This window comes from Styela clava, chromosome 8 (assembly GCF_964204865.1).
Source record: "Styela clava chromosome 8, kaStyClav1.hap1.2, whole genome shotgun sequence".
Taxonomy (NCBI): Eukaryota; Metazoa; Chordata; class Ascidiacea; order Stolidobranchia; family Styelidae; genus Styela; species Styela clava.
Genome location: NC_135257.1, coordinates 11269257 through 11290510, shown reverse-complemented (window position 1 = coordinate 11290510; position 21254 = coordinate 11269257). Strand labels below are relative to the sequence as shown.

Below are 21254 nucleotides of genomic sequence, written 5' to 3'. Positions count from 1 at the left end.
CTAATATTAGGTAGGACGCCGTATAAATATACTATACAGAGACGTTGGTGTCAGAAATGAAACTTATATTTATTTATTCTATATATAACAGAAAATTAGTGATATCACACGATTGCTGATAAAAGTACAATTATCAAATAGGAGACAGTGGAGTATAAGGCAAAATTGCATCAAAACGGTAATCAAAATACAAGGTCATTAAAAATCACGGATTGAGGTTGAATTTCCCATATAGACGTTGTTAAAAATAAAATATTATTCCGAAGACAATTTCTGAATGATTCCTTTCCCGCCGTCGATCATGATATAATCTCCTAAAAACAAAAACAGTATTTTCATCAAAAGCACTTAATTGGGTAATATAATACAGTAAATGCTTTTATTTTTCGTTATTAAGTGTTTTTTCCTGCACTAGTATATATACCCCGGATGTGGTTCAATGCAAAAATTAATTTTTCTAAAAATATATGAATTGCCACATTAATATACATTTTCTACGGCATTACAATTTGAAATAGTCGAATATCACTTTTTATTGTATACTCGATTAGGTAATATTATTATTATTCTACTCAAAAATTACCCATATATACCATTTTAATTGTTTTCTAGAAAAATTGACCCTGTAAAATCATATAACTAGTAAACAGGTTGATTTTAAGAAATTTTGCTAAATAGAAAAGCATTTTTCATATATATACGAGGTGCGGCTAAAAGGAAACGGGACTGACGTCACAGATTGCGCAACATGATTTACCACCGGTAATCAGCACTTTTACAGTGTGGCGTAATATGTGTTCTTTGTTCAACAGCTGTTTTGACACAATATCGCAATTATTTTTGCTTTTTAGGAGCCATAGGTGAATGTGATTAATTGCTTGTTGAAAAAAATTGCTTTGCGAGATCTGATTGAGTTTTTTGGCGATAGGGGGTTCAATTGCAGAATGACGATTGAGCGAAGAATTAACATTAAATTTTGTGTCAAACTCGGAAAAAACGGCGGATGAGACTTTGAAGATGTTGCGTGATGTTTATGGAGATTTTTCCATATCCAGAGTTTTTAAGTGGCACAAGCGATTTGTGGAAGGCAGGGAAGATGTTGAGAATGATCCAAAGTCAGGGAGGCCCTGCACTTCCACAACTGATACCAACATCAAAAAGGTTCGGCAGTTGGTTCGCAGTGACCGTCGCTTAACAATTCGCGTCATTGCCAAAGAAGTTGCGATGGACAAAGAAACGGTCCGCACCATTTTGGTTGACACTTTGGGAATGCGAAAGGTGTGTGCCAAAATGATGCCAAGGCTCTTGAGTTGACTGAGGAGCCGAAAGCTCAACGATTGAATGCATGCCGATTTGACATGCATTTTTCCAAGTTTGACACACAATTTAATGTTAATTCTTTGCTCAATCGTCATTCTGCAATTGAACCCCCTATCGCCAAAAAACTCAATCAGACCTCGCACAGCATTTTTTTCGACAAGCAATTTATCACATTCACTTATGGATCCTGAAAAGCAAAAATAATTGCGATATTGTGTCAAAACAGCCGTTAAACAAAGAACACATGTTACGCCACACTGCAAAAGTGTTGATTACCGATGGTTAATCGTGTTGCGCAATCTGTGACGTCAGTCCCGTTTCATTTTAGTCGCACCTCGTATATATATATTAAATTTGAAAATGGCACTGTTTATGGTATAATTTGAGTATATAAGATGGTACCCGTTTTGAAAAGAATTGTTGCTTTCTTTGCACTGACAACACACGGCAGTCCATATTCTCTGGCGACGACAGCGCCATGTGATATCAAACCTCCGATTTCTGTCACTAATCCTGATATCAATGGAAAATACGGACTCCATCCAACATCTGTTGTCCTCACAATCAGAATATCACCTTGCTGTAGGTAGAAAAAATCACATGTTAACTAAGACTCAAGACCTCTTGGTAGAGTATAAATGGGCTATTATAATTGGGTAGGGTGCTAAACACAAATTGGGATATTCATGGGCGGTAACGAGAAATGCGAATTCAAACGCAAATATTACTACGTACATAAGCAGGAGTATTACCAATACCAGCACATATAATAATTTATGCCTTATGGCATAAATGCGAGCATGCAATTGTTTACATCAAAGACATCTGAGTTTATTATATATAAAATAAAAAACGTATGGAGGAAATTTGGTTAGGATATGTGTGCTTTGACTCATTAAAATGGTTTTCCTAGAACCACACTTTCATGTTTTTTTGGATAACCAGGATATACATGTGTACAAAAATTGATTTCAAGAATTGTTGGTAAAAAGAAATACCATTGCCCACCTTAATTTGATTCGCATGTTCCAAAGATAAAGCCACTCTTGCGGTTCCCTTAACCACACCGTGACTAACAGGAAACCCCGTAAGCTTAAGTCCATTTCTCTCCTCTTCAACTATATCGTTCTCTTGCGAAATAGGAGAAATAGGAATCCTATCGGAAAAGTCATCAAACAGGAGCTCCTGAGCATGACCATGTGCCCTTCGGCGCCTGAGAGCCCTATATTAAAACAACTTCAGTGAAAAACGAAGTTAACGTGCTAATTGTTAATTGCTATTGTTTTCTTTGTATATATATCTATAAAATAATAAAATCGACTAAAAAATAATATCGACTCCAACCTGGTAACTAACTGAGCTGATCTTGTTCTCAACAGTTTCCCAATTTCTCCGTGTGTTAAAAAGAACATCAAGTCACCGTCGGGTAAATATTCCTAAGAGATAATTTAAAAGAATATCTTCAGTTGATCCTTCAAAAACCCTACGTTTTGTTTAAGCGAGCCGGCCTTTTTAACGTTATGTTCACGAATTAGAAACATAAAAAAATGTTTGATTTTAGAAATATTGCCATATGGTCAATTTTATTGGAACAAGATGGGAATGAAAATGTGATATGATAGAAGCAGTTCTATTGCAATCAAGTGAACAATCAATTTTTGTTGTTGATATAATGCCTTACCTCCTTTTCCATCATACTAGAAAGGGTCCAATATGCTTTCTTAAACCTGTCGCAAATATCCACAGCCTTGGATTTCCCCCATTCGCGACCACCAACTGACTTTCTAGCTCTTGGTATAGCCCACTTCAAGAGAAATCTTAACATAGAAGGAAATTTATTATATATATATATATCGTCACGCTAATAACCGAATTGCGTAAGTCATTTTTGGCGGTTTTGTGTTTTTCATAAAATAGGTATTTATGTAATGCTGCGCATCTGTCTGTTTCCTCAGATTTTATTTTAAGAATTCCGAAACCCATAAAAATAGAGATTTTGTATGATATGCAAATTTGTTCAATTGTTTCGTCATAATGAATTATCATTGTTGACTCAGGACTATTTTGACGTCACAGAGGCAAAATAACCTCGGCGAAGGATTTTCAAGTTTTTGCATCTCAGATTCTAGCTTAGCGCTTATAAATTTCAATTTATACTACAGTATAGGAAGGCGTGTACTTGTGATACTCACTGCCTGAGTCCAATTCATCTTGGTTGACTTTTATATAAGGGTACATTGCTGTTTTATTCTTTATATTTAACTTTAGTCTTATTTTGGTGGATGTGCAGAGCGTATTATATTGATGAAATATATATTTTTAAACATAAAAAATAATGTAATTGGAACAGATCAGCAATTTCGGGGATTAGACATCGTAGATACTGAGAATTACATTCGTTTTTGGAATGTTTGGTGTTTAGGGCTGGTGCATCTAGTAAGTTGCAAAATTGCGTATGTCCCCTAGTCATAGATACATTTCTGCCTAAGTCACAGTGCGCCATTATGACGTCACGTAACTGCGTCATACAAATTAACTTAAATCCGACTACGATCAAAAAATTGAACTATGGCAAATTATTGACTCTCAATGGCATAGCAATATCATTAGAAAGTTTTTTACGTTTTTCTCAAAACTGCTGAAAATGACTTACGCAATTCGGTTATTAGCGTGACGATATATAAAAGTATAAAACACTTACATTTAATAGTATGATTTGATTTTATAGAAACCAATACGTTGGGAAATTTGTTAATTGATTTAATGAAATCGTTACCTCACAAATGACGAAACTGGCGTTCTCAGCTTTTTAATTACTTCTTCCGTTGACATGTACTGCTTATCAGGTTCAGTAACATAATTTTTCACAGCCGTCTGGAATAAAAATAGTTTTAGTATCCAAACTAAACTTAAATATTTCTGTATATATTCATTAATGTCAAAACAGAGAAAAACGTGACCGTTTAACAGTATTGTGGAAATTTAAAAAATGGTGCTTTACCATAACACTAGTATCAGAACAAACGACAATTTTTACAATTTGTCAACTCTGCCATTAGAAAGATGAATACAGGTGACAAATTACGAGTTTGGGAAAATTGAGAAAATCTTGACCGACCAAGAATGTCAATAGAAAATGTTGAACGTCCTACCTGTAACGAAATTCCAAGCTTTACGGGATCATCAGCCCAAGATTTTTCTCGAAATTCCGCTTCTCGTATGCATCGATGTCCACAATTTTTCAGAAAGAATCGAAACGACTCTCCTGCTTCACTTTTGGATTTTATTAACCAATCAATAGCATCCTGTCAAAAATCAAGAATTTTTGGTATTTTAATAATGTACAAAAAAATTTCGTTAAGTTTAGAAGTTAGTAATTCTTGTGTTGTTTATGTCATAGTTTTTGAAACAATTGCGTTTTTATCAGTATTGAAACAAAAATACATAGAACATGATGCATTCATTACCTTTGGTGACATGTCGATAAACATGTCCTTTTCACCACTTTCAAAGATATGTTTCGCAGTTTTCCTGAGCAAACATGGAGCATCCGCGGACACAACATTTTCACAAGAAGATAAGATTACTGCGAGATCGGAGAAATGTTCGATTTCCCATTCTGTTAATATATCATATTTGTAATAAAACGATTGCAAAAACAAGATGAACAAATAATGGAAGCTCAGTTGAATAAAAATGAGATAAAAAACTTACATAATCGTGACAAAGAATGATAATACTAGCTAATTTAAATATATTATAACTCACTCAGTTTTCCTCCGGAAAGTACTCTCATGAAAACAGAGCTAGAGACTCCAGATGCTGCTGCATACATCAGATACTTTATCCAACCTTCTACGTAGTATGGTGTCAGGTTTTCTGAAATGACTCTGATGAAAACAAAAATTTATGAAAGGTTTAGGTTTTTTAAGAATTTATAGCGATCGTTTTGTAAATTTACAAGTCAAAAGTATATTACTAAATCCGTGTTAAGTCTCGCGGCAGTCTGCGTGATGTCCCATCATAATGTTATATAGATTTAGTAGCGTAATGGAAAAATGGTTTGTTTGCAATCTTTATTTTAACAAAGTTGCATATTTTTGCGATTGGGATATTGGGCAACTAGAAATACATAAGTAACGTGGGCTAGTTAACGCACAAGAATTGTATAAAGTATAAATTGACATAAAAAATAGTGATATTTTTCATACAAGCGAGTACTACAATCTTTGATAAATGTATATAGAACACAAAAGTTTGCTTTTACTTGTATAGATCCTTGCTGTTTTCCCCCTCCAGTCGTAAATTTTCCACTTCTTCGACTAATTTGACAAATTCTTTTGTTGCGTCATTCATGCTCTAAATACAAATAATGTAAACACTCCGTATTAGGCCCTGCCCCCTCCAAAATTTCCAGCATTTTTTCTTAAATGCAATTTTGCGGCATTTGCAGTAAGACATAAATTCATACACCTTTTCCAACACAATTTTTCTCTATTCCTGAACGATTTACTGAAAACTGGACGTTTTCTGGCTAGCTATCGATAATTCTTTTACGAAATTACCCAAACAAGATAGATGAAAATGCACGCTTAAATGCCTTGGATAACTTTGACAGCGAAGTACGTCTGTAGAGCGATTCCTCAAGATATTGTTAAATATGAGTAGCTATTTTTATCTGTCCCTTTTCGGAGCAAAAGACACGAGTGAGCGTCGTTTTACGTCATTATACTAAAAATTTGCCATCCTCTCAAAAATTCCAACCTGCTACGATCTTGCGCGTACGTCATACCTTTCCAAATCTGATGGCATTCCAAACACGCCCCGGAAGAGAGTGACAGTTGTCGTGATATTTCCCTGAATCTTCTGTGCTTAGTTTTTCACAGACAGAACCGAATAAAACAAGATCAATGGATTCCTTCTGAGATCCAAACACGGTCTTTGAATGTAATCGCGTCATTTCCTTTTATATTAAATAAAAAAAATATGTTAAAATTAAGTTTCATTATCTTGACAATCCCAAACAGAGTTGGCATTTTTTAATATTCATGATATACATATCACATTTTTATCTTCAAAACTCGACATACAATTGTGAAATTGTTACTTAATTTTAATACATATATTAGCTACCACCAGGCAAAATATAATAATATCAGCTTATTACCGTGTAATTCATAAACAAATGTCCAAACGACTGGGACATGTAAACATCATTCCTGTTGAAAAGATTTCGTGGACTTCCCTTGTCAAAGAAATCCTGTAAATTCATAGGATTTTGGTGTTGAAATCATTATAGCAAATTACGCGAAGCTAGGTGTGAATTTTGGAAAAACAATATTATTAATATGTTCGGAAACTAATTCCTGACATAAATCGTATATAATTCTTAGATCACAAAACACGTCGCTAAAACCTGCAAATCTGGAATCTGAATACTGCAAGTACTTTAGAACGAAATGCTGAGAAGGCAGTTTAAAGTATTTGTAAATTTATTCGTTATCAGCATGACCCAACTAACACGAACAATTCATCGTAACATACGAGATTATAATCCGGTATTTTAAGATGATCGGATTTGGTGAATTTGTACATAAGAATTGTTTATACCCGTATTAAGAGGCTCAGAAGTCTTGCATCGTACTTTCACAAATTATATTTTGTATAGTTTTGCATGACCAACATTTTTGATCGATTAAAGCCGTTTCGATTCTTTCTACAATATCGCGCTGACAGTGCATACGGATCCACTAATGATTAACACAATAGCTGTGAGAGAGGGGCAGTAAGTAGTTAAGATCTGTATCTCTAGTGATCACTCATGATCATACCTGGGTTGCATATTCGATTCCCCGGAAAAATACAGAGCCAGTGAGAGGAGTAACGGCTCCCGTCATCATTTCGCTGGAACAATAAATCAAGCATGTCACGATAATAAAAATAGGATATAGAACTATATAGCCATACTATAAGCTTTTACAGGTTATTTAAATAAATATTGTTTTTTGACAAAGTTATGTGACATGCACAAGCTGACAATTAGCATATTTTAATCCATAAACCATTCGAAATGGCGACATAAAGACAATGGGGCTCATGTGTATATGGGTTGAACAAGGTTGTCGGCATCTGGGCCACAATGTTATTTTTGTATTGTTCGCGGGCCACTTTAGTGCTAGGAATAAATAAACAGCACAATATAAAACAAAAATGTACATGGACACATCTTGCAGCATTCTTCAGTTCTAGTTGTTTTGATGAAGAAACAACGCCATAAATGATTTTTGGTTACCTTGTTACCTATACAAGCAAATGTGACGCGGGCCACAGATAATGATACCACATGTGGCCCGTGGGCCTGGGTTTCGGCCCGCTTGAATTAAAGAGTTTACCAAAAATAAACTTTTCGAGCTCACCCAATGTTTGCTGTGGTTAACATGTAATTTTTACTAGAAAATGCGCTGTCAAACTCATGTTGAAGTTCGAATTCTGTTTCAGTTGGATCATTGGTGATAGGTCTGGCTTGCAACAAATTTATCTAAATTCAGTTTAAAGAAATTATCGTACAAGTTCCGTAATCAGTTTATATTCACTGAAAATAAGGAACTTTATTATATGTAGGTTCTTACTTTTCCTTCAGCTGAAATAGCCCATTCAATATCTCTCGGAGAAGCAAAATTTGCTTGAATAATTTTTCCGATATCTACAAGCTGAAAAATTTGTTTGTCAGACAAACTCAGTTTATTTGATTCTTCTGGCGACAACTTCAATGTTTCCACATCGCCGGAATCTATAAATATACACAAAACGCTATAGCTCATATTAAAAAACACATTGCAATTGTTAAATTATAGTTCGATATTCACTGTACTGTCAAATTGACTTATTTTTAAACCAAATCTGTATTACCTTTGACAACCATCTTTTCAGCTTTGCTTCCAACCTTTTTCGATATAATTTCAGGATTGTTATTCGGAGAGTTGAAGACGACAATAGTGTCGGGTTCGGCACTTCCAGACACAACCGTCTATTAAATATTGAGGTATTTCAGTTATATGATAAGAAATATTAAATTAAGAGTATTTCAGTAAATACACAAAAGCACAAAAGATATTTAGTTAAATAGCAATCCATAGCAAATATTACAAAAAGAATATATACATTTATAAGTAGTAACTTTTTGTGTTACTAGTTGTTTTACCTCGCCAAGTCCATAATTTGAGTTGATCAAGATATGAGCAGGATTCCCGGTCACTGGATGTTGAGTGAACAACACTCCGGATATTTGTGGCTTTTCAGCCATTACCTGAATTACGACGCCCATTGTTGATAGAACAAGTTGTCCATGTTGCCTACGATTTGAAAAAAATATAAATGTGATTGAAAAAAAATCATATTCTAACTATTCAAACATCATGTATTTTTTAGACATACAATAGGTGTGTAATTTTGCACTATTGTTTTATGAAAACTTCGGGTGTTGTTCATAATTGCATAATTGTATAAATCCAACAGAATAAATAAAGGATGAATCTTGGTAATTATACCCAAATGGATACAAAAACCGAAGTAAACAAAATGAAGAAATTATATATTCTGTGCGGAATATAAAAAGAAAAACTAAAGTCAATGTTTTGTCGAATAAAAACTCTGAAATAGCAAGAGTTAAGATTGCGAAATCAAAGTCAAACGAGTCCACTGAAGGGTTCTATCCCAAATTAGTTTACGTGGAATTCATCATCTCTGGGCTGTTTTTCTGATCGTTTTGACATAAGGTGTTGAAGATTTGGCTATGATGTTTAAAATATTTAAAATCAATACCGGAAAGTAAAAGTCATTTTCAGTCGATATTTTAAGAAAAGTCAAAACAATAATGTCATTATTACCTCCGGTATTGGAGAGCGCTGTAGGAGTATTGGCATGCCCAGCATTTTTTCAAAGCTTTTAAAACCTGTAAAAATATTGAAACATTAAATATCATACAAAAAAAGTTGATTTCATTATTATTAGCTCACAAGACTCACCTCCTGAAGACCACTGACTCCAAGAAATGTATCTAACTGTCCAGCAGCAGATAGATCTGCAGAATCTTCTCCAACAGCCGAGGAACGAACTGCAACCTGGAACGACAAAGTAAAAGTTCAGATTTGCGCTCCTCTCTGTGAGTTCGAACTTTGTAGTATTTATAGATTTTGCATTTGAATTCTAAAAATTCAGATTTTCTAATTACAAGGGCTTGAAATACCAGCCGTTTGAATATCACAGCGAAGCGTGTGTCTTAAATATTTCCAAATGTGTCGCACAATATTAAAATCAACTTAAATCATGAGGGCAAATATATTTACCGGTACTTTCATATTTTCGTCTAAACCTCTGTAGTAAATTTCAATTGCTTCAGTTAACGATTGATCCATGTCTGATTTTTCAAATAATTCAAGAATTCTGAAACAAATAAAATGTATATCATTACACAGAGAAGTAAACGTTATGATTTTAGATTTATATTAGAACATTATAAGACTTATCACTGCTATAAATTACTTGAATATAAAAACCATGCAAAAAATTACCTCTCACAAAAATCTTTGATCATTTTGTCCGAGTGGGATGATATTTTGTCTAGCTCATTCAGTTGAGCTTGTATGCTTTTGTTTGCCTAAATGTGAATTGGAATACCAAAATTAGTTTAAATATTTAGAGTTCATATATCATTGAACAAACTGAATATCCACCTGGACATGTCTTTTATATGCAGATGTCGTAACGCAAAATCCTCGTGGCACTATAAACTTGAAACAAAAAATAAAAATAAAATGAATAAAATTTAAATACTGAAATAGAATACAGTCGGGATACCTTTTTGATTTCAAAAGCGTCTTATAGATTGATATATTTTACAGGTTAGGCGATAGAAAATTACTGTAACCAGCAAAACAAATATAACGAGGTATTTATTTTTCAGACATATCAGAGGAATCGCAGTGTTCTTTTTTCAGCGCAACGTCATAATTCGAATGTACCCACAACTACAGCCGTGCACTTCTTTATCATTTTGAATTGGCATAAGTAGTCTGAACGACGCCGTTGACCCAGTATAAAGAATGCCTAAAATTGAACTTTCATGAGCTGAAAAATGCGTGTTATGCCCTTCATCACGAAACCCAAATCGAATTATGGTGGTGATAATCCGATTCAAAATTAGATTTATGGGCACAGTTACTTAACACATCATGTAATACCTTTTCGGACTCACAAGACCATTGTGTCAATATTGCAAGTTGGGTTCCTTTTCCTCCAACTAATGAATCCCTGGCGCACAAACTGTCTTCAAACTTCAAAAGAGTTAGATCGTTCAACTTCCGATTATCTTCATCGGAAACGTCATAACGTTTTGCAGTTGACTTAGGGCAATCGGCCATGGAACGTTTATCCCCGTTGTGCCTGTAACGAAACAGTTAAAAAAAATTGTCATTTTTTGCATAAATTAGGAGGTGATTACCAGTTGAAGAAAATCCATACTTCCAAACGCAACTTCCATTATATATCTATTACATATTGGCCTGCGTTGAGCAATGTCTTCTTATCTTATTCTTGTGTGTATATGACTTCATTATATCAAACATAAGATTTATATACCTGTAGTAGAATTCAGCTATACCATGTCCTTTAACTCCATTGACGTGATAGTCTGCAAGCGTTTCATGAACCCTGCCTTCCCATTCGAAACCGCAGTAATATTTTGTTTTTTTCCTTATTTGACATAAGACAGAATATTGACGATTTCCTAGGATAAATATTGCTATTTGATTTTACCGGATAAAATTAACGATTTCCCTAGCAACCAGACTAAATAGGAAAAGCGATTACCTGAGGTAAATACCGTATGGAAACAGCGCGATTCTAGCAAACGCTCCCTACACACTGTTTATTCTCTATTGATTTGATTTAATCTAAATCTTTCAATAATACCATTTTGATCACAGACTATATTTATTAGTTAAACTGTTCTATTCATCACGCCAACAATCATAATTTTTTAGATATTCGGTACATTCGATTCTTAATTAAAGACTTATATACGAGATTTATCTTACCGGAACCATGAAGATAAAAGTATAATTACTAGGTTATAAATGTGCTACTTACCTGCTTTAAATTTGAAAGTAATTTCGCCCAGAATAGAGCCGTCTTCGCCATGTTTCCACAATTCCAGATCAACGTTTGTGACACTTTCCTTGCGAAGATTTGGATGAATGATATATCCCAATGTTAATCTAGAATTATTTGGTTATTTAATTTATGGATATCCAAAAATGAAAGATTGGGTTGTTTTGTGTTCGTTGGAAAGTTTGACTCTAATTACATTATTTAAAATACCGAAATACTACGTCACTTCGAATAAAAAAAAATATTGCGCACTCGAGCCTGTGTTGACCGAAAAGTCCGTGGGCCGCACCGTCTATAAGCCGCTACAAACATACGACCAATACTTTCGCATTTGGAGTTATTTGCCGTTTTCGCAAAGGTTACTATTTGCCCACGCTTTTGGAAATGCCAAAATAGCAATATAACACGTGCATAACGTACCACGATGTCGCGAAGTATTGTTCGCTTATCGCACGATTTTGTCTCGTTTTCATTCTTAATTTTTTATTCGCTGCAAAATTGACTGATCCAACATACGGATATTTATATATTTATTTACACCTACCTCGATATTGTAACGTCCATGCAAATGCAAGTTGCATTGATGCTTGTTCCATCATCCAAATGTATCATAAATATAATATATCTGTGAAAATGCCTCCAGTCTCTCTTACTGAACGAGTGATCGCGCAGACCTCTCAGAAGAACCTCTCTTGGTTCCTCCTCCTCAACTTGGATGAGACCTCTCATTTGTCCCCATTGCTCATAGTGCGTCTGATGAGAATGATATCTGAAATTAAAATTGTTGATAAAATGTTTTGTCTACAAAAATCGTTATCAAGTAAATTTGAAACTTTGCAATTCTTTCCTTTGAAATTCGAATCTTCTTCTATTCATACCTTAAACTAACGTTACAGTTTTACACGTATTGAAATACATGCCTTTGTGGCTCTAAGGGATAATATTTACTCGGCTACTACCATTAATACTACCGGGTAAAATATCCCGTGAATACCGGCAACAATCGCTTACTTTTGAATATTATTGAAGAACTCTCGGCTCCATTCTTCAGATGCAAATGCGTTCGCCATACACGATGCGCTAATGTCGGTGTCAAATTCGATGACTGGTGAATAGGATCTCCATCTGTATTAGAACATTTTGGCTTTTGTATAAAAAACGCTCGTACGAACAATGTCCATAACTCTTTTTAGTCCATAAGTAGGGAAAATAATATTTTTTTTATATATTATTGCATAAACAACGAGTAGCTTTTATTAATTTTGATAGCACATTAAAGTGCTATAGCAGTTAGTATAGCGCTGTACCTAGGAGATTACCAATCTGTGGGTAGAAATTTCAATCTAAAATATCCTTAATGATTTCAAAAATCAATGCAATAACTGAGCAAATCTAATACCACGCATCAGTTTTAAGTTTTACTACGTATTAGGGTTTAAAGCATATTTCTTCATTTTTGTATGATGCTTTCTCCGCCCATTTGGGAGTTTATCAAGCATGGAGGGATTTTGCGAGAAATGATAAAATAACGAACGCATGGAATATTTTTTCGAATTTCAAGTTATTCAAACAATTAAATTTAATAATGTATATCATATAATGATTTAATTAATTATATTTTTATATTACATTGTTTGTGGTATATAATTTGAGATCGACACAAGATCAATCGAAGTTCTATTTCTGTTATAATATATGTTGATTTATTTGAAGTAATATAGTGTCAAGGTCGAACCTGGTAGTCAGGTAAGAGCCTTAATTGTAATCGAGAAATCATTATAGCGGGATCACGTATAGCTGGTATTTCCATCATTATTTACTCAAAGAATATATACATTTTGTCATTAATAAAGTTTCGATACAGCCGCAGTTGAAGGTCAAATAATACGCTTTCTGCGACAATTTAGAAGAAGATTGAACGAAGTCTCACATTAAAGAAAACTTGACGTGAATTAATCTTCCCGATTGATCTGTACTTTCATCTGCATCGTGTTCTTCAGAATTCCGCAATCTGAAATTAGTTTGAATTATTTAAAATGTTTGGGCAATGTTGCTTTTGATGATAGTTTTGTAAGTTTTGTTGAAGAAATCCAAAAATAAACAACAAGTGTTACTTCTTAGAATAATAACATTCTCTAGAAAGGATTTCTGATTTGCTGTACTGTACTACACTCAAAAATTTCATCAATTTAGTTAGGTGTAGGGATGATCAATATAGTAACGCGATCGTCCCAATCGCTATTTGAATGACCCCTGTCGTTGAGCGTATATTGACCTGCCATTAAAATTTAGCGTAAATTTGAAATTTGGTTTTCTAGAAACTTTCCCTTTGATTGTCCGATTACTATTTGGGCTAGTGACACTTTTATATCTATTTAAACAACGATGGAGGAGTTTAAACAGATACCGTGTGATCATTGGTAATTCAAGTGGATTTATGGCTCTAAAAAGCCCTAGTTAATGGTATAAATTGAAATATAATTGTGTGCATAGAGGCACGGCTGTGATTCAGCATATTTCAGATTATATAGAATGAATTAAAACAATTACGATTAAAAAGAAACAAATCAAAATGTGATTATTTGCTTTGTGACACTTTTGCAAAAAATAGATTCGACGTGGCTATGCTTTCAATGACAGTTATACAATGATGATTTAAGTTGTAAGCGACTGAGTCTTTTCAAGCCCAAACCCCACCCAAGCTGAGTAATTCTGGCTCTAACCCGAACAATTATTTTTCTAAGTTCCAAAGTTTAATCTGACGATAAACAATATATTGCATTAATCATTTTCGACGGCTTGACATCGAATGATTGCCATAAAAAAAAATAAAAGAGCGATAGCGACGCATAAATGGACAGAATGTTTTACCGGTAACGTAAAATACATATTATTGCTGTAATCTACAACCCTGTAATCAATAGAACAAAAACTTAGAGAAATTTTAAAAGCGATTGGTTGAAGGAAACAAACCTTAAAAAAAACCTCTTAAAAGCAATAACATAAGCACTACCATAAATAACAATTTAGCGAGACAACATGTTCATTTGTGCCTAATGTTGTTGTGAAATGTATTTAATGAAAGTAGCATTTCGAAAACATATATCTGACCTCATAAAGCCATTGTATTTTATCTTCCATCTTCTCATTGGTTCCAACATCTCGATTGAAATTCCTTGGCCATGATAGGCATAATCATCAGACGAAGCATCACATATAATTCTATCAGGATGACTTGGGTGCTGAAAGAATATATAAACATGGTTACTTAGTTTCATGTTATGATACGGTCCTTGGCTTCAAAAAGAAATTTTACATTCACCCACTTAGGCAAAACCCTATCGGACGCCGTTCACACATTGACTAATGAATATTACATATTTATCGAAGAATGCAGTTGAATCAGTCCATACTGTCCCTTTGAGCATTATTTCTTGCATTGAAATTTTTACATCACATAATGATTTTGTGAATTTGAATGAGTGCTCATCGTATTTGGGGAACGTGTGAAAAAATTCAGTTTATGTCGGAGAAAAGTTGATGTGATTGAACTTTTTGGTGTAAATTAGCTCCAATTAAAATTGAGCACACTCGCCCATGAGAAAATATATTAGAGTAGAGTTGACCACTGACTTAATATAAGCTTCTTTTGAACCCACTGACAATACGATGATGTGAGTAGACAAAGAAAAACTTAACTGATTTCAAGTGAAGATATGTTGAAAATTCTAAACAGGGGAACCAGGATTCCCCATTTCGATCACGCTTGAAATAATTATCCGATGGCAAATACAAAGTATGTTGCTCTTGATGTCAAGTATTATATTAACTTGTCATATATACTGTATTGCCAAAATATCCGCGATGGAAATGTGTATAAGTACCTGTAGTAATCCGACTCCAGGAATGTTGACGAGAAACAAAATTTCAGCGTAGTTCCGATAACGCATCGTAAATCCCATAACAACGGTAACACCATCTACCACAGAGTTTACATTGTCTTCATATGCATTGAAATAAACTGCGTCAATTGCCTAGCAATTGAACCGATACATCGATATTATTATTCTTGTTTTCATAATAAACACATAGGTTGTGATAGCTGTGACCCGACACCGAAACAATTGCTGCACATTGAGTGAAGATTTCGTTCCCAGCTGCTTATTTATATGACATACATTACATTGAATTTGGTGGGAACGGTGACTATTCAGGTAAGGTTTTAAAAAAGACAAATTAGTAATCAATTAGGTGTACATCAGCCCAATACTCAGATTAATAGAATTCAAATTTTTTTCAATTCTCATCATCAATATACTAGTTTTTGCACGTTTTTTGTCCTGATGCATTACATCTGAAGACAATAGAAAACAATAAAAAAAAAACATTTTATGTCAGTATATATTTAGGACTAACATACGTTCAACATTATTTAAATCAGTCGAAACTTAATTACACGTGAGCAAACCATAAAAACATTTACAAAGGGAGAATCCGCAACCGGTTGAGTTCTTTCCATGCGATTTTGTCCCAGATTCTGGTGTATTCCAACTCCAACATCAATTTCCGATGAAGCATTTTTAATCAATTCGTTTTCATCTTCCAGGTATCTCAAATCAGATCCATCATCATATTGAGCGTCTTGTTTTGATATTCTACTCGTTCTCCACCGGTATAACAAATAGAAACAGATCCATTTTATCCAATAAAAGGGACCTGAATGGCAATAATGGAAATAATATTAAAAATAAATACGTTTTTACAACTAATAACAGTTCAGGTATTACTAGTACTGTATAATAAATACTTCATCGGGCAACCAATCTTTTTCGACGTCCTTGCCGCCATTTCCACGGAGAGTTTACAAAGTTTATTCCGTGTTTTTCTTTAAGGTCAGCCTTGAAAATTATCGAGACTTTAGTTTCGAATCATCTGGACATATGCCAAATATAAAATCACCCTTAATCTAAACGAAACCAATTTTTATCATGTACTTCGTTTATTTAATGTCAATAAACATGAATATTTATCCCATAATTACCTGGTTGACTGTATATTCCTAAAACTCTCTCATGTTTGGTACGTAGTACTTTTACGATAATCGCTATTGCTATTATTACTAAAATCTCAGTAATCATTTTTTATATTCTATAGCTTGAGATTTACGATACATCAGCCTGAGAAAATAAAACTGTTGAATATATAAAAAAATGTCGTTCCTTCTCTGTACAGAAGCAACTGGTAAGGAGAAAAATTGGTGTCGATTTTCACTGGCGATAATGTTTCTGTTTTGGCACAAGAAAGTAGTGAATCATTGTTTTTGGTTTTACTAAATGCCTTTGCTCCCACCGTCTGTTTTGCTTATAGGTTTTACCCGAGTTCCTTCCAGTTTAATTAGCAGAGTATGCCACGAAAATTAATTTGTGGCTATGATATCATTCAAATTGACGTCAGGAGCATAATACCCTGATGTTTAGCACAGATAAGCTTCCAAATAAACACACAAAGGGTTAACCAGGCAGATTCTTTACGTGAGAATTTATATCACAACAATACTATGTAAGAGAATTGTTGCATAAAATAAAATTTTCATTGGAGAATTGTATTCAATATCATAATTTCTTGCCATAAAAAAACTATTGCCTGCCGAATATTATTTTATGGAATAACTATTTATTAGTCGCTATCGTCTTTCATACCGAATCTGTAAGAATTAATTTTATCTGCTCAAAAACTTATATATAAAATGTCTGTTGGCAAAGCACGTTTCCATCACACTGTCACTATATACTATCAGTCTCTTGGCAATTACACAACAACCGGCGTCTATGATATGATATTTGCATTACGAAATCTTTGTTTAATTTGATAATATGCAAGATTAAAACCAATATCGTCCATGTACGTTACATAAAGATTTCAGCTTATGACTGTAATACATACTTCTTCTATCGCAGTTCGTATCCCTAGGGCTACGCAACGCATCAAATTCATCAACATGTCGAAAATATTTATGCCAGGATATCGAACTTGATCCAGCAAAAATCTTAACCAAATTTCATTCAGTACTGTCAATGCCTATCTTAGCAATCAATCTACAATAATAGCATGAGAAAAGTTGTTTTCCAAACAACTTGAGAAAATTAATTGATCACTATATCAAACATGATCTAGGGATTATGAAGAAATATTTTAGGTACGTTGGAAACATATACTTGGGCCACGCTTGGATGCTATACTCTAACAGTGATCCATATACGAACGCGTGTACCTCAAGAAATGTGGATGCAACAAACACTAATTTGGATCTTACCTGGCGTAGCAGGATTATCGGGGATATCGGTTCGCTTTCATAAGTCATGTGTGAAAAATTTGTTTACTGAAATGATTATACCACAAAATCGACTTTATATTCGTTTTATTTTCAGTCATGCCAGATCACACTACATTGTAACCGCATACCTACTTGCGTAAAACCCTAATGTCGGGTTTCAGGGAGAAGTAATGTGAGTTTCCTTTTAGTACGTGGGAATTATACATGGTCCTCGCTTTTCATCTGTGCTCGTATGTGATCAAAAATGATCAATCACGTCCAACTTGTAATTTTTATATTGTTTAAAGCAAATGAACCATTCATCTAGAAAGTAAACCAGAGGTCTGGAGCGTGCATATTTGTCAGTGATTCGTAGCAATGGTAACCTGAGCGCAATGGAATGTTTTTATTAGAGAAATATTCATTAGAGAAATATTCCTAGTAGACTTGATTCATGAACGCTGACGAACGCTTTAATTTTCGAAAAGTCGGAATATTTGTCGAATTAAAAATATCAATAATAGGTTTAGTCACAAAATGTAGAAGCCGTGGACTGTTACTACTTTAAAATATTGATTTTTAGCCGTTTTGTTCACGCGACTGTAACGCGTTAAGGAAATATGTTCGTCTAAAGACATCTGACCCCGTTACAGTAATACACTTGTTTCACTGTGCTGCAAGGCACTTGACTTAAATATATTGTTCAGTAACATTTCAGTTAACAATAATCAGTATATACTTTTAGAGGAAAGTTACTAGCAGAACATTATCGAATTTATTACCGAAAATCGGAGACATATTCTGTCGACATAATGCGCTAAATTCCCCCAAATTACTCAGGCTTTAGTTACTACGAAATCTGTCACGTTATGGTCTGTTGGCGCTAATTGCACAATCGGTAACTAAGTTGTGACCTTGATGAAGTTATTCGGTATAAATTCTCAAGGTGCATAACACCTTAGAGTTAGTAAATCGGATAAGCATTGAATAAATCTGAAACAATTCCACTAAAAATCTTCCTTGTCTATTCTGCCATTTTTCTATATTTATGCCAATGAAAAAATCACTCTGGAGATTGTATACCTATCTGGAATCTACACGCACTCAACGGTATAGTAAATCTGAAAATTGGTATGTGAAAAAGTACCTTCGAAAATACCGATGATTTACTTCTCCGACTGCGAAGACCACATACAACCAATAAGTGCCAATTGTCTACAAAATTGAGACGAATATGGGAACGAAACCAATATCCTACGGACACGGTCTCTTGCACTTTTCGCAAATAATGCGCTTATCACTGTTTATTGCATTGCTTTGTGAAATTGTATTGTGGCTGTTAATTAGTGAGTACCAGCATAACGTTACAAGAACAAACAATCTATTTGTTCAAATGGCCTACTGACGCAGCATATTTCGTTACTGATGTTTGAAGTTACCACCCTGTCTTGTCTACTGGATGAAGTTACAGTCACTATTTTTTCAATCCAATTTTAGCTGGATTTTAACCTTAAAAATAAATAAACTTTATGATTAATGTTGTACCAACACAAAATAATTTTTCACTGACTAGACCTATAAAAATTGAAGAAGCGGTAAATATATACAAGTTTATTCCAACCACTTGAGTTCAATAACAGCATCAGACTGAGAGTTTTAAACTACATTTTTGTGTAAATCAAAAATACACGATCAAATGTGAAACGCCTAAAATAAAATGAGAAAAATACAAAGTGATATTTTTCGTATCAAGGTAACCCTACTCTAGGTATCATTGTAACTTTAGTATCTCCAGATGCTCAAGGCAAAATAGACTATATCGGCTGCTGCAATACCCGCTTATAATAGAATAATATAATTCCTTGTCAATCTTGTAAATATGTTAGGCACTTAATATAATGCGATTATAACATGCGTGTTTACATAGAAACACGACTTTCGCCTCTCCAATATAATCAATCTAAATATTATTTCTGCCTTTTTATATAATTGTTGTATGGCGTATTTATATGCGAAACTTATCCGCCATTAAAGCAAGAGCCATATATAACTAACCCGCCGTCTTTACTCTCATATTGCAGTAAGATCACATAGGGAATTATATTATACGGATTCTTGAAAACCTCAGCAAAATAGTTTTATCAGTTTATTATCAAATTAGATATTTAATATAATTTATTGATTAACAACTATGTATCGAAACAATCGATGCAATGCGTCTTGAAATTTTATGACCTTATCATCCGAAGCGCAAAATATTTTCATATAAATCGAAACTGTCCAATCGGAAATCCAAATCACGCACTTTGCATGCAAAATGTACTGACGTGCTTAACGAGGAACAAGACATATAATAGGGCCGATCAAAATGAAATATCGATAAAATTCAGAAGGCAATTTTTTCGAGTTCAATTGAAGTTTTAAATTATTCATTTTCAATGTGACTTGCAAAACTACAAGACAGTAATCATATCCAAAGTTCAAATATTTTTCTACAGACGAAAAGTTTAGAGGATCATGAAACGGAATGATATGTTTGGCAAATATAGATGGCGCGTGTATGCAAGACTGCTTATGATATGTCCGATTCGATGATTCGGGAATGCCAAAAAATTTTGAGAATTAGCGGTAGGATTTGCGTTTGAGTATTTGAATCGATTAGTAGCACAATTACATTTTGCCATTTTCTTTTTTGCAAACATCCCTTTGAAAAGTGGACTAGAGAATATAACAATTTCCGACTTATTTCAATTTTTATCTTATTTTTTTTAAAGTAAACTGATCATACCACACAACGTGCATATTTATGAAATGCCCGAGAATTGTTTCGCTAAAACTTACGTTTTGCTAACAATGGAAATACGTAATCGACATCAAATTCATCTTACTTCACCACAAAATTATTTCAACCTACTAAAATTTAACCTGTGATGTGACTGAATATTTGTCTACGAGAAATAACACTTACAAGTGCAGACACTCGAAAAAAATTACTTCTACCTACAATTAAAGCAGATTTTCTTCGTCATCAAATCTATTTGCGACACAATCACATCGTCTAACCAACATAGCCATTAATTAGTAACTCAAAAACCAAACACTTTAAGATACATTTCATTAAACACTTACTGAACATTTTTCTAATGGAAATTTCCCACTGTTCTCGTGACATTGAATTTTTATGTTTGTACATTATATTTGGTTCGTTCGTATTTTCGTTCAGGAATTTATCTTTTATTATTATTATTATTTTAAACGAAGTTTATCTTAAAATATTTTTTACTTGTATTATACCCCAAAAATGATATAATCACCATTATTTTTGCTGTTACACATTCAATGTATATCGATGTTAAATTTAGGTTTTTATGAGTGTGCATGTTCAAAGTATTGATAGAATTATACAGTACAATATGGATAAAAATCTTTGACGTCTTGACAAACTCAGCCGCAT

At 33.8% G+C, this 21254-nt stretch overlaps 1 protein-coding gene across 1 annotated transcript; it reads right to left on the bottom strand.

Moving 5' to 3' along the window:
- Positions 1-44: 44 nt before the first annotated feature.
- On the bottom strand, positions 45-16673 carry LOC120346655 (rifampicin phosphotransferase-like). The gene is made up of 32 exons (XM_039416438.2): positions 16529-16673; positions 15971-16203; positions 15372-15521; positions 14599-14729; positions 13418-13498; positions 12499-12612; positions 12032-12256; positions 11467-11594; positions 10957-11104; positions 10560-10761; positions 10053-10109; positions 9891-9976; positions 9666-9762; positions 9345-9440; positions 9207-9271; positions 8522-8672; positions 8230-8347; positions 7950-8110; positions 7737-7858; positions 7152-7224; positions 6488-6580; positions 6113-6283; positions 5588-5679; positions 5089-5210; positions 4788-4939; positions 4473-4625; positions 4097-4194; positions 3002-3137; positions 2665-2756; positions 2329-2542; positions 1723-1900; positions 45-314 (listed from the first exon to the last, which is right to left on the bottom strand). Exons 1-32 carry the CDS (start codon positions 16623-16625, stop codon positions 256-258), a joined length of 4095 nt encoding a protein of 1364 aa, XP_039272372.2. The 5' UTR covers positions 16626-16673; the 3' UTR covers positions 45-255.
- Between the last annotated feature and the right edge of the window lie 4581 nt (positions 16674-21254).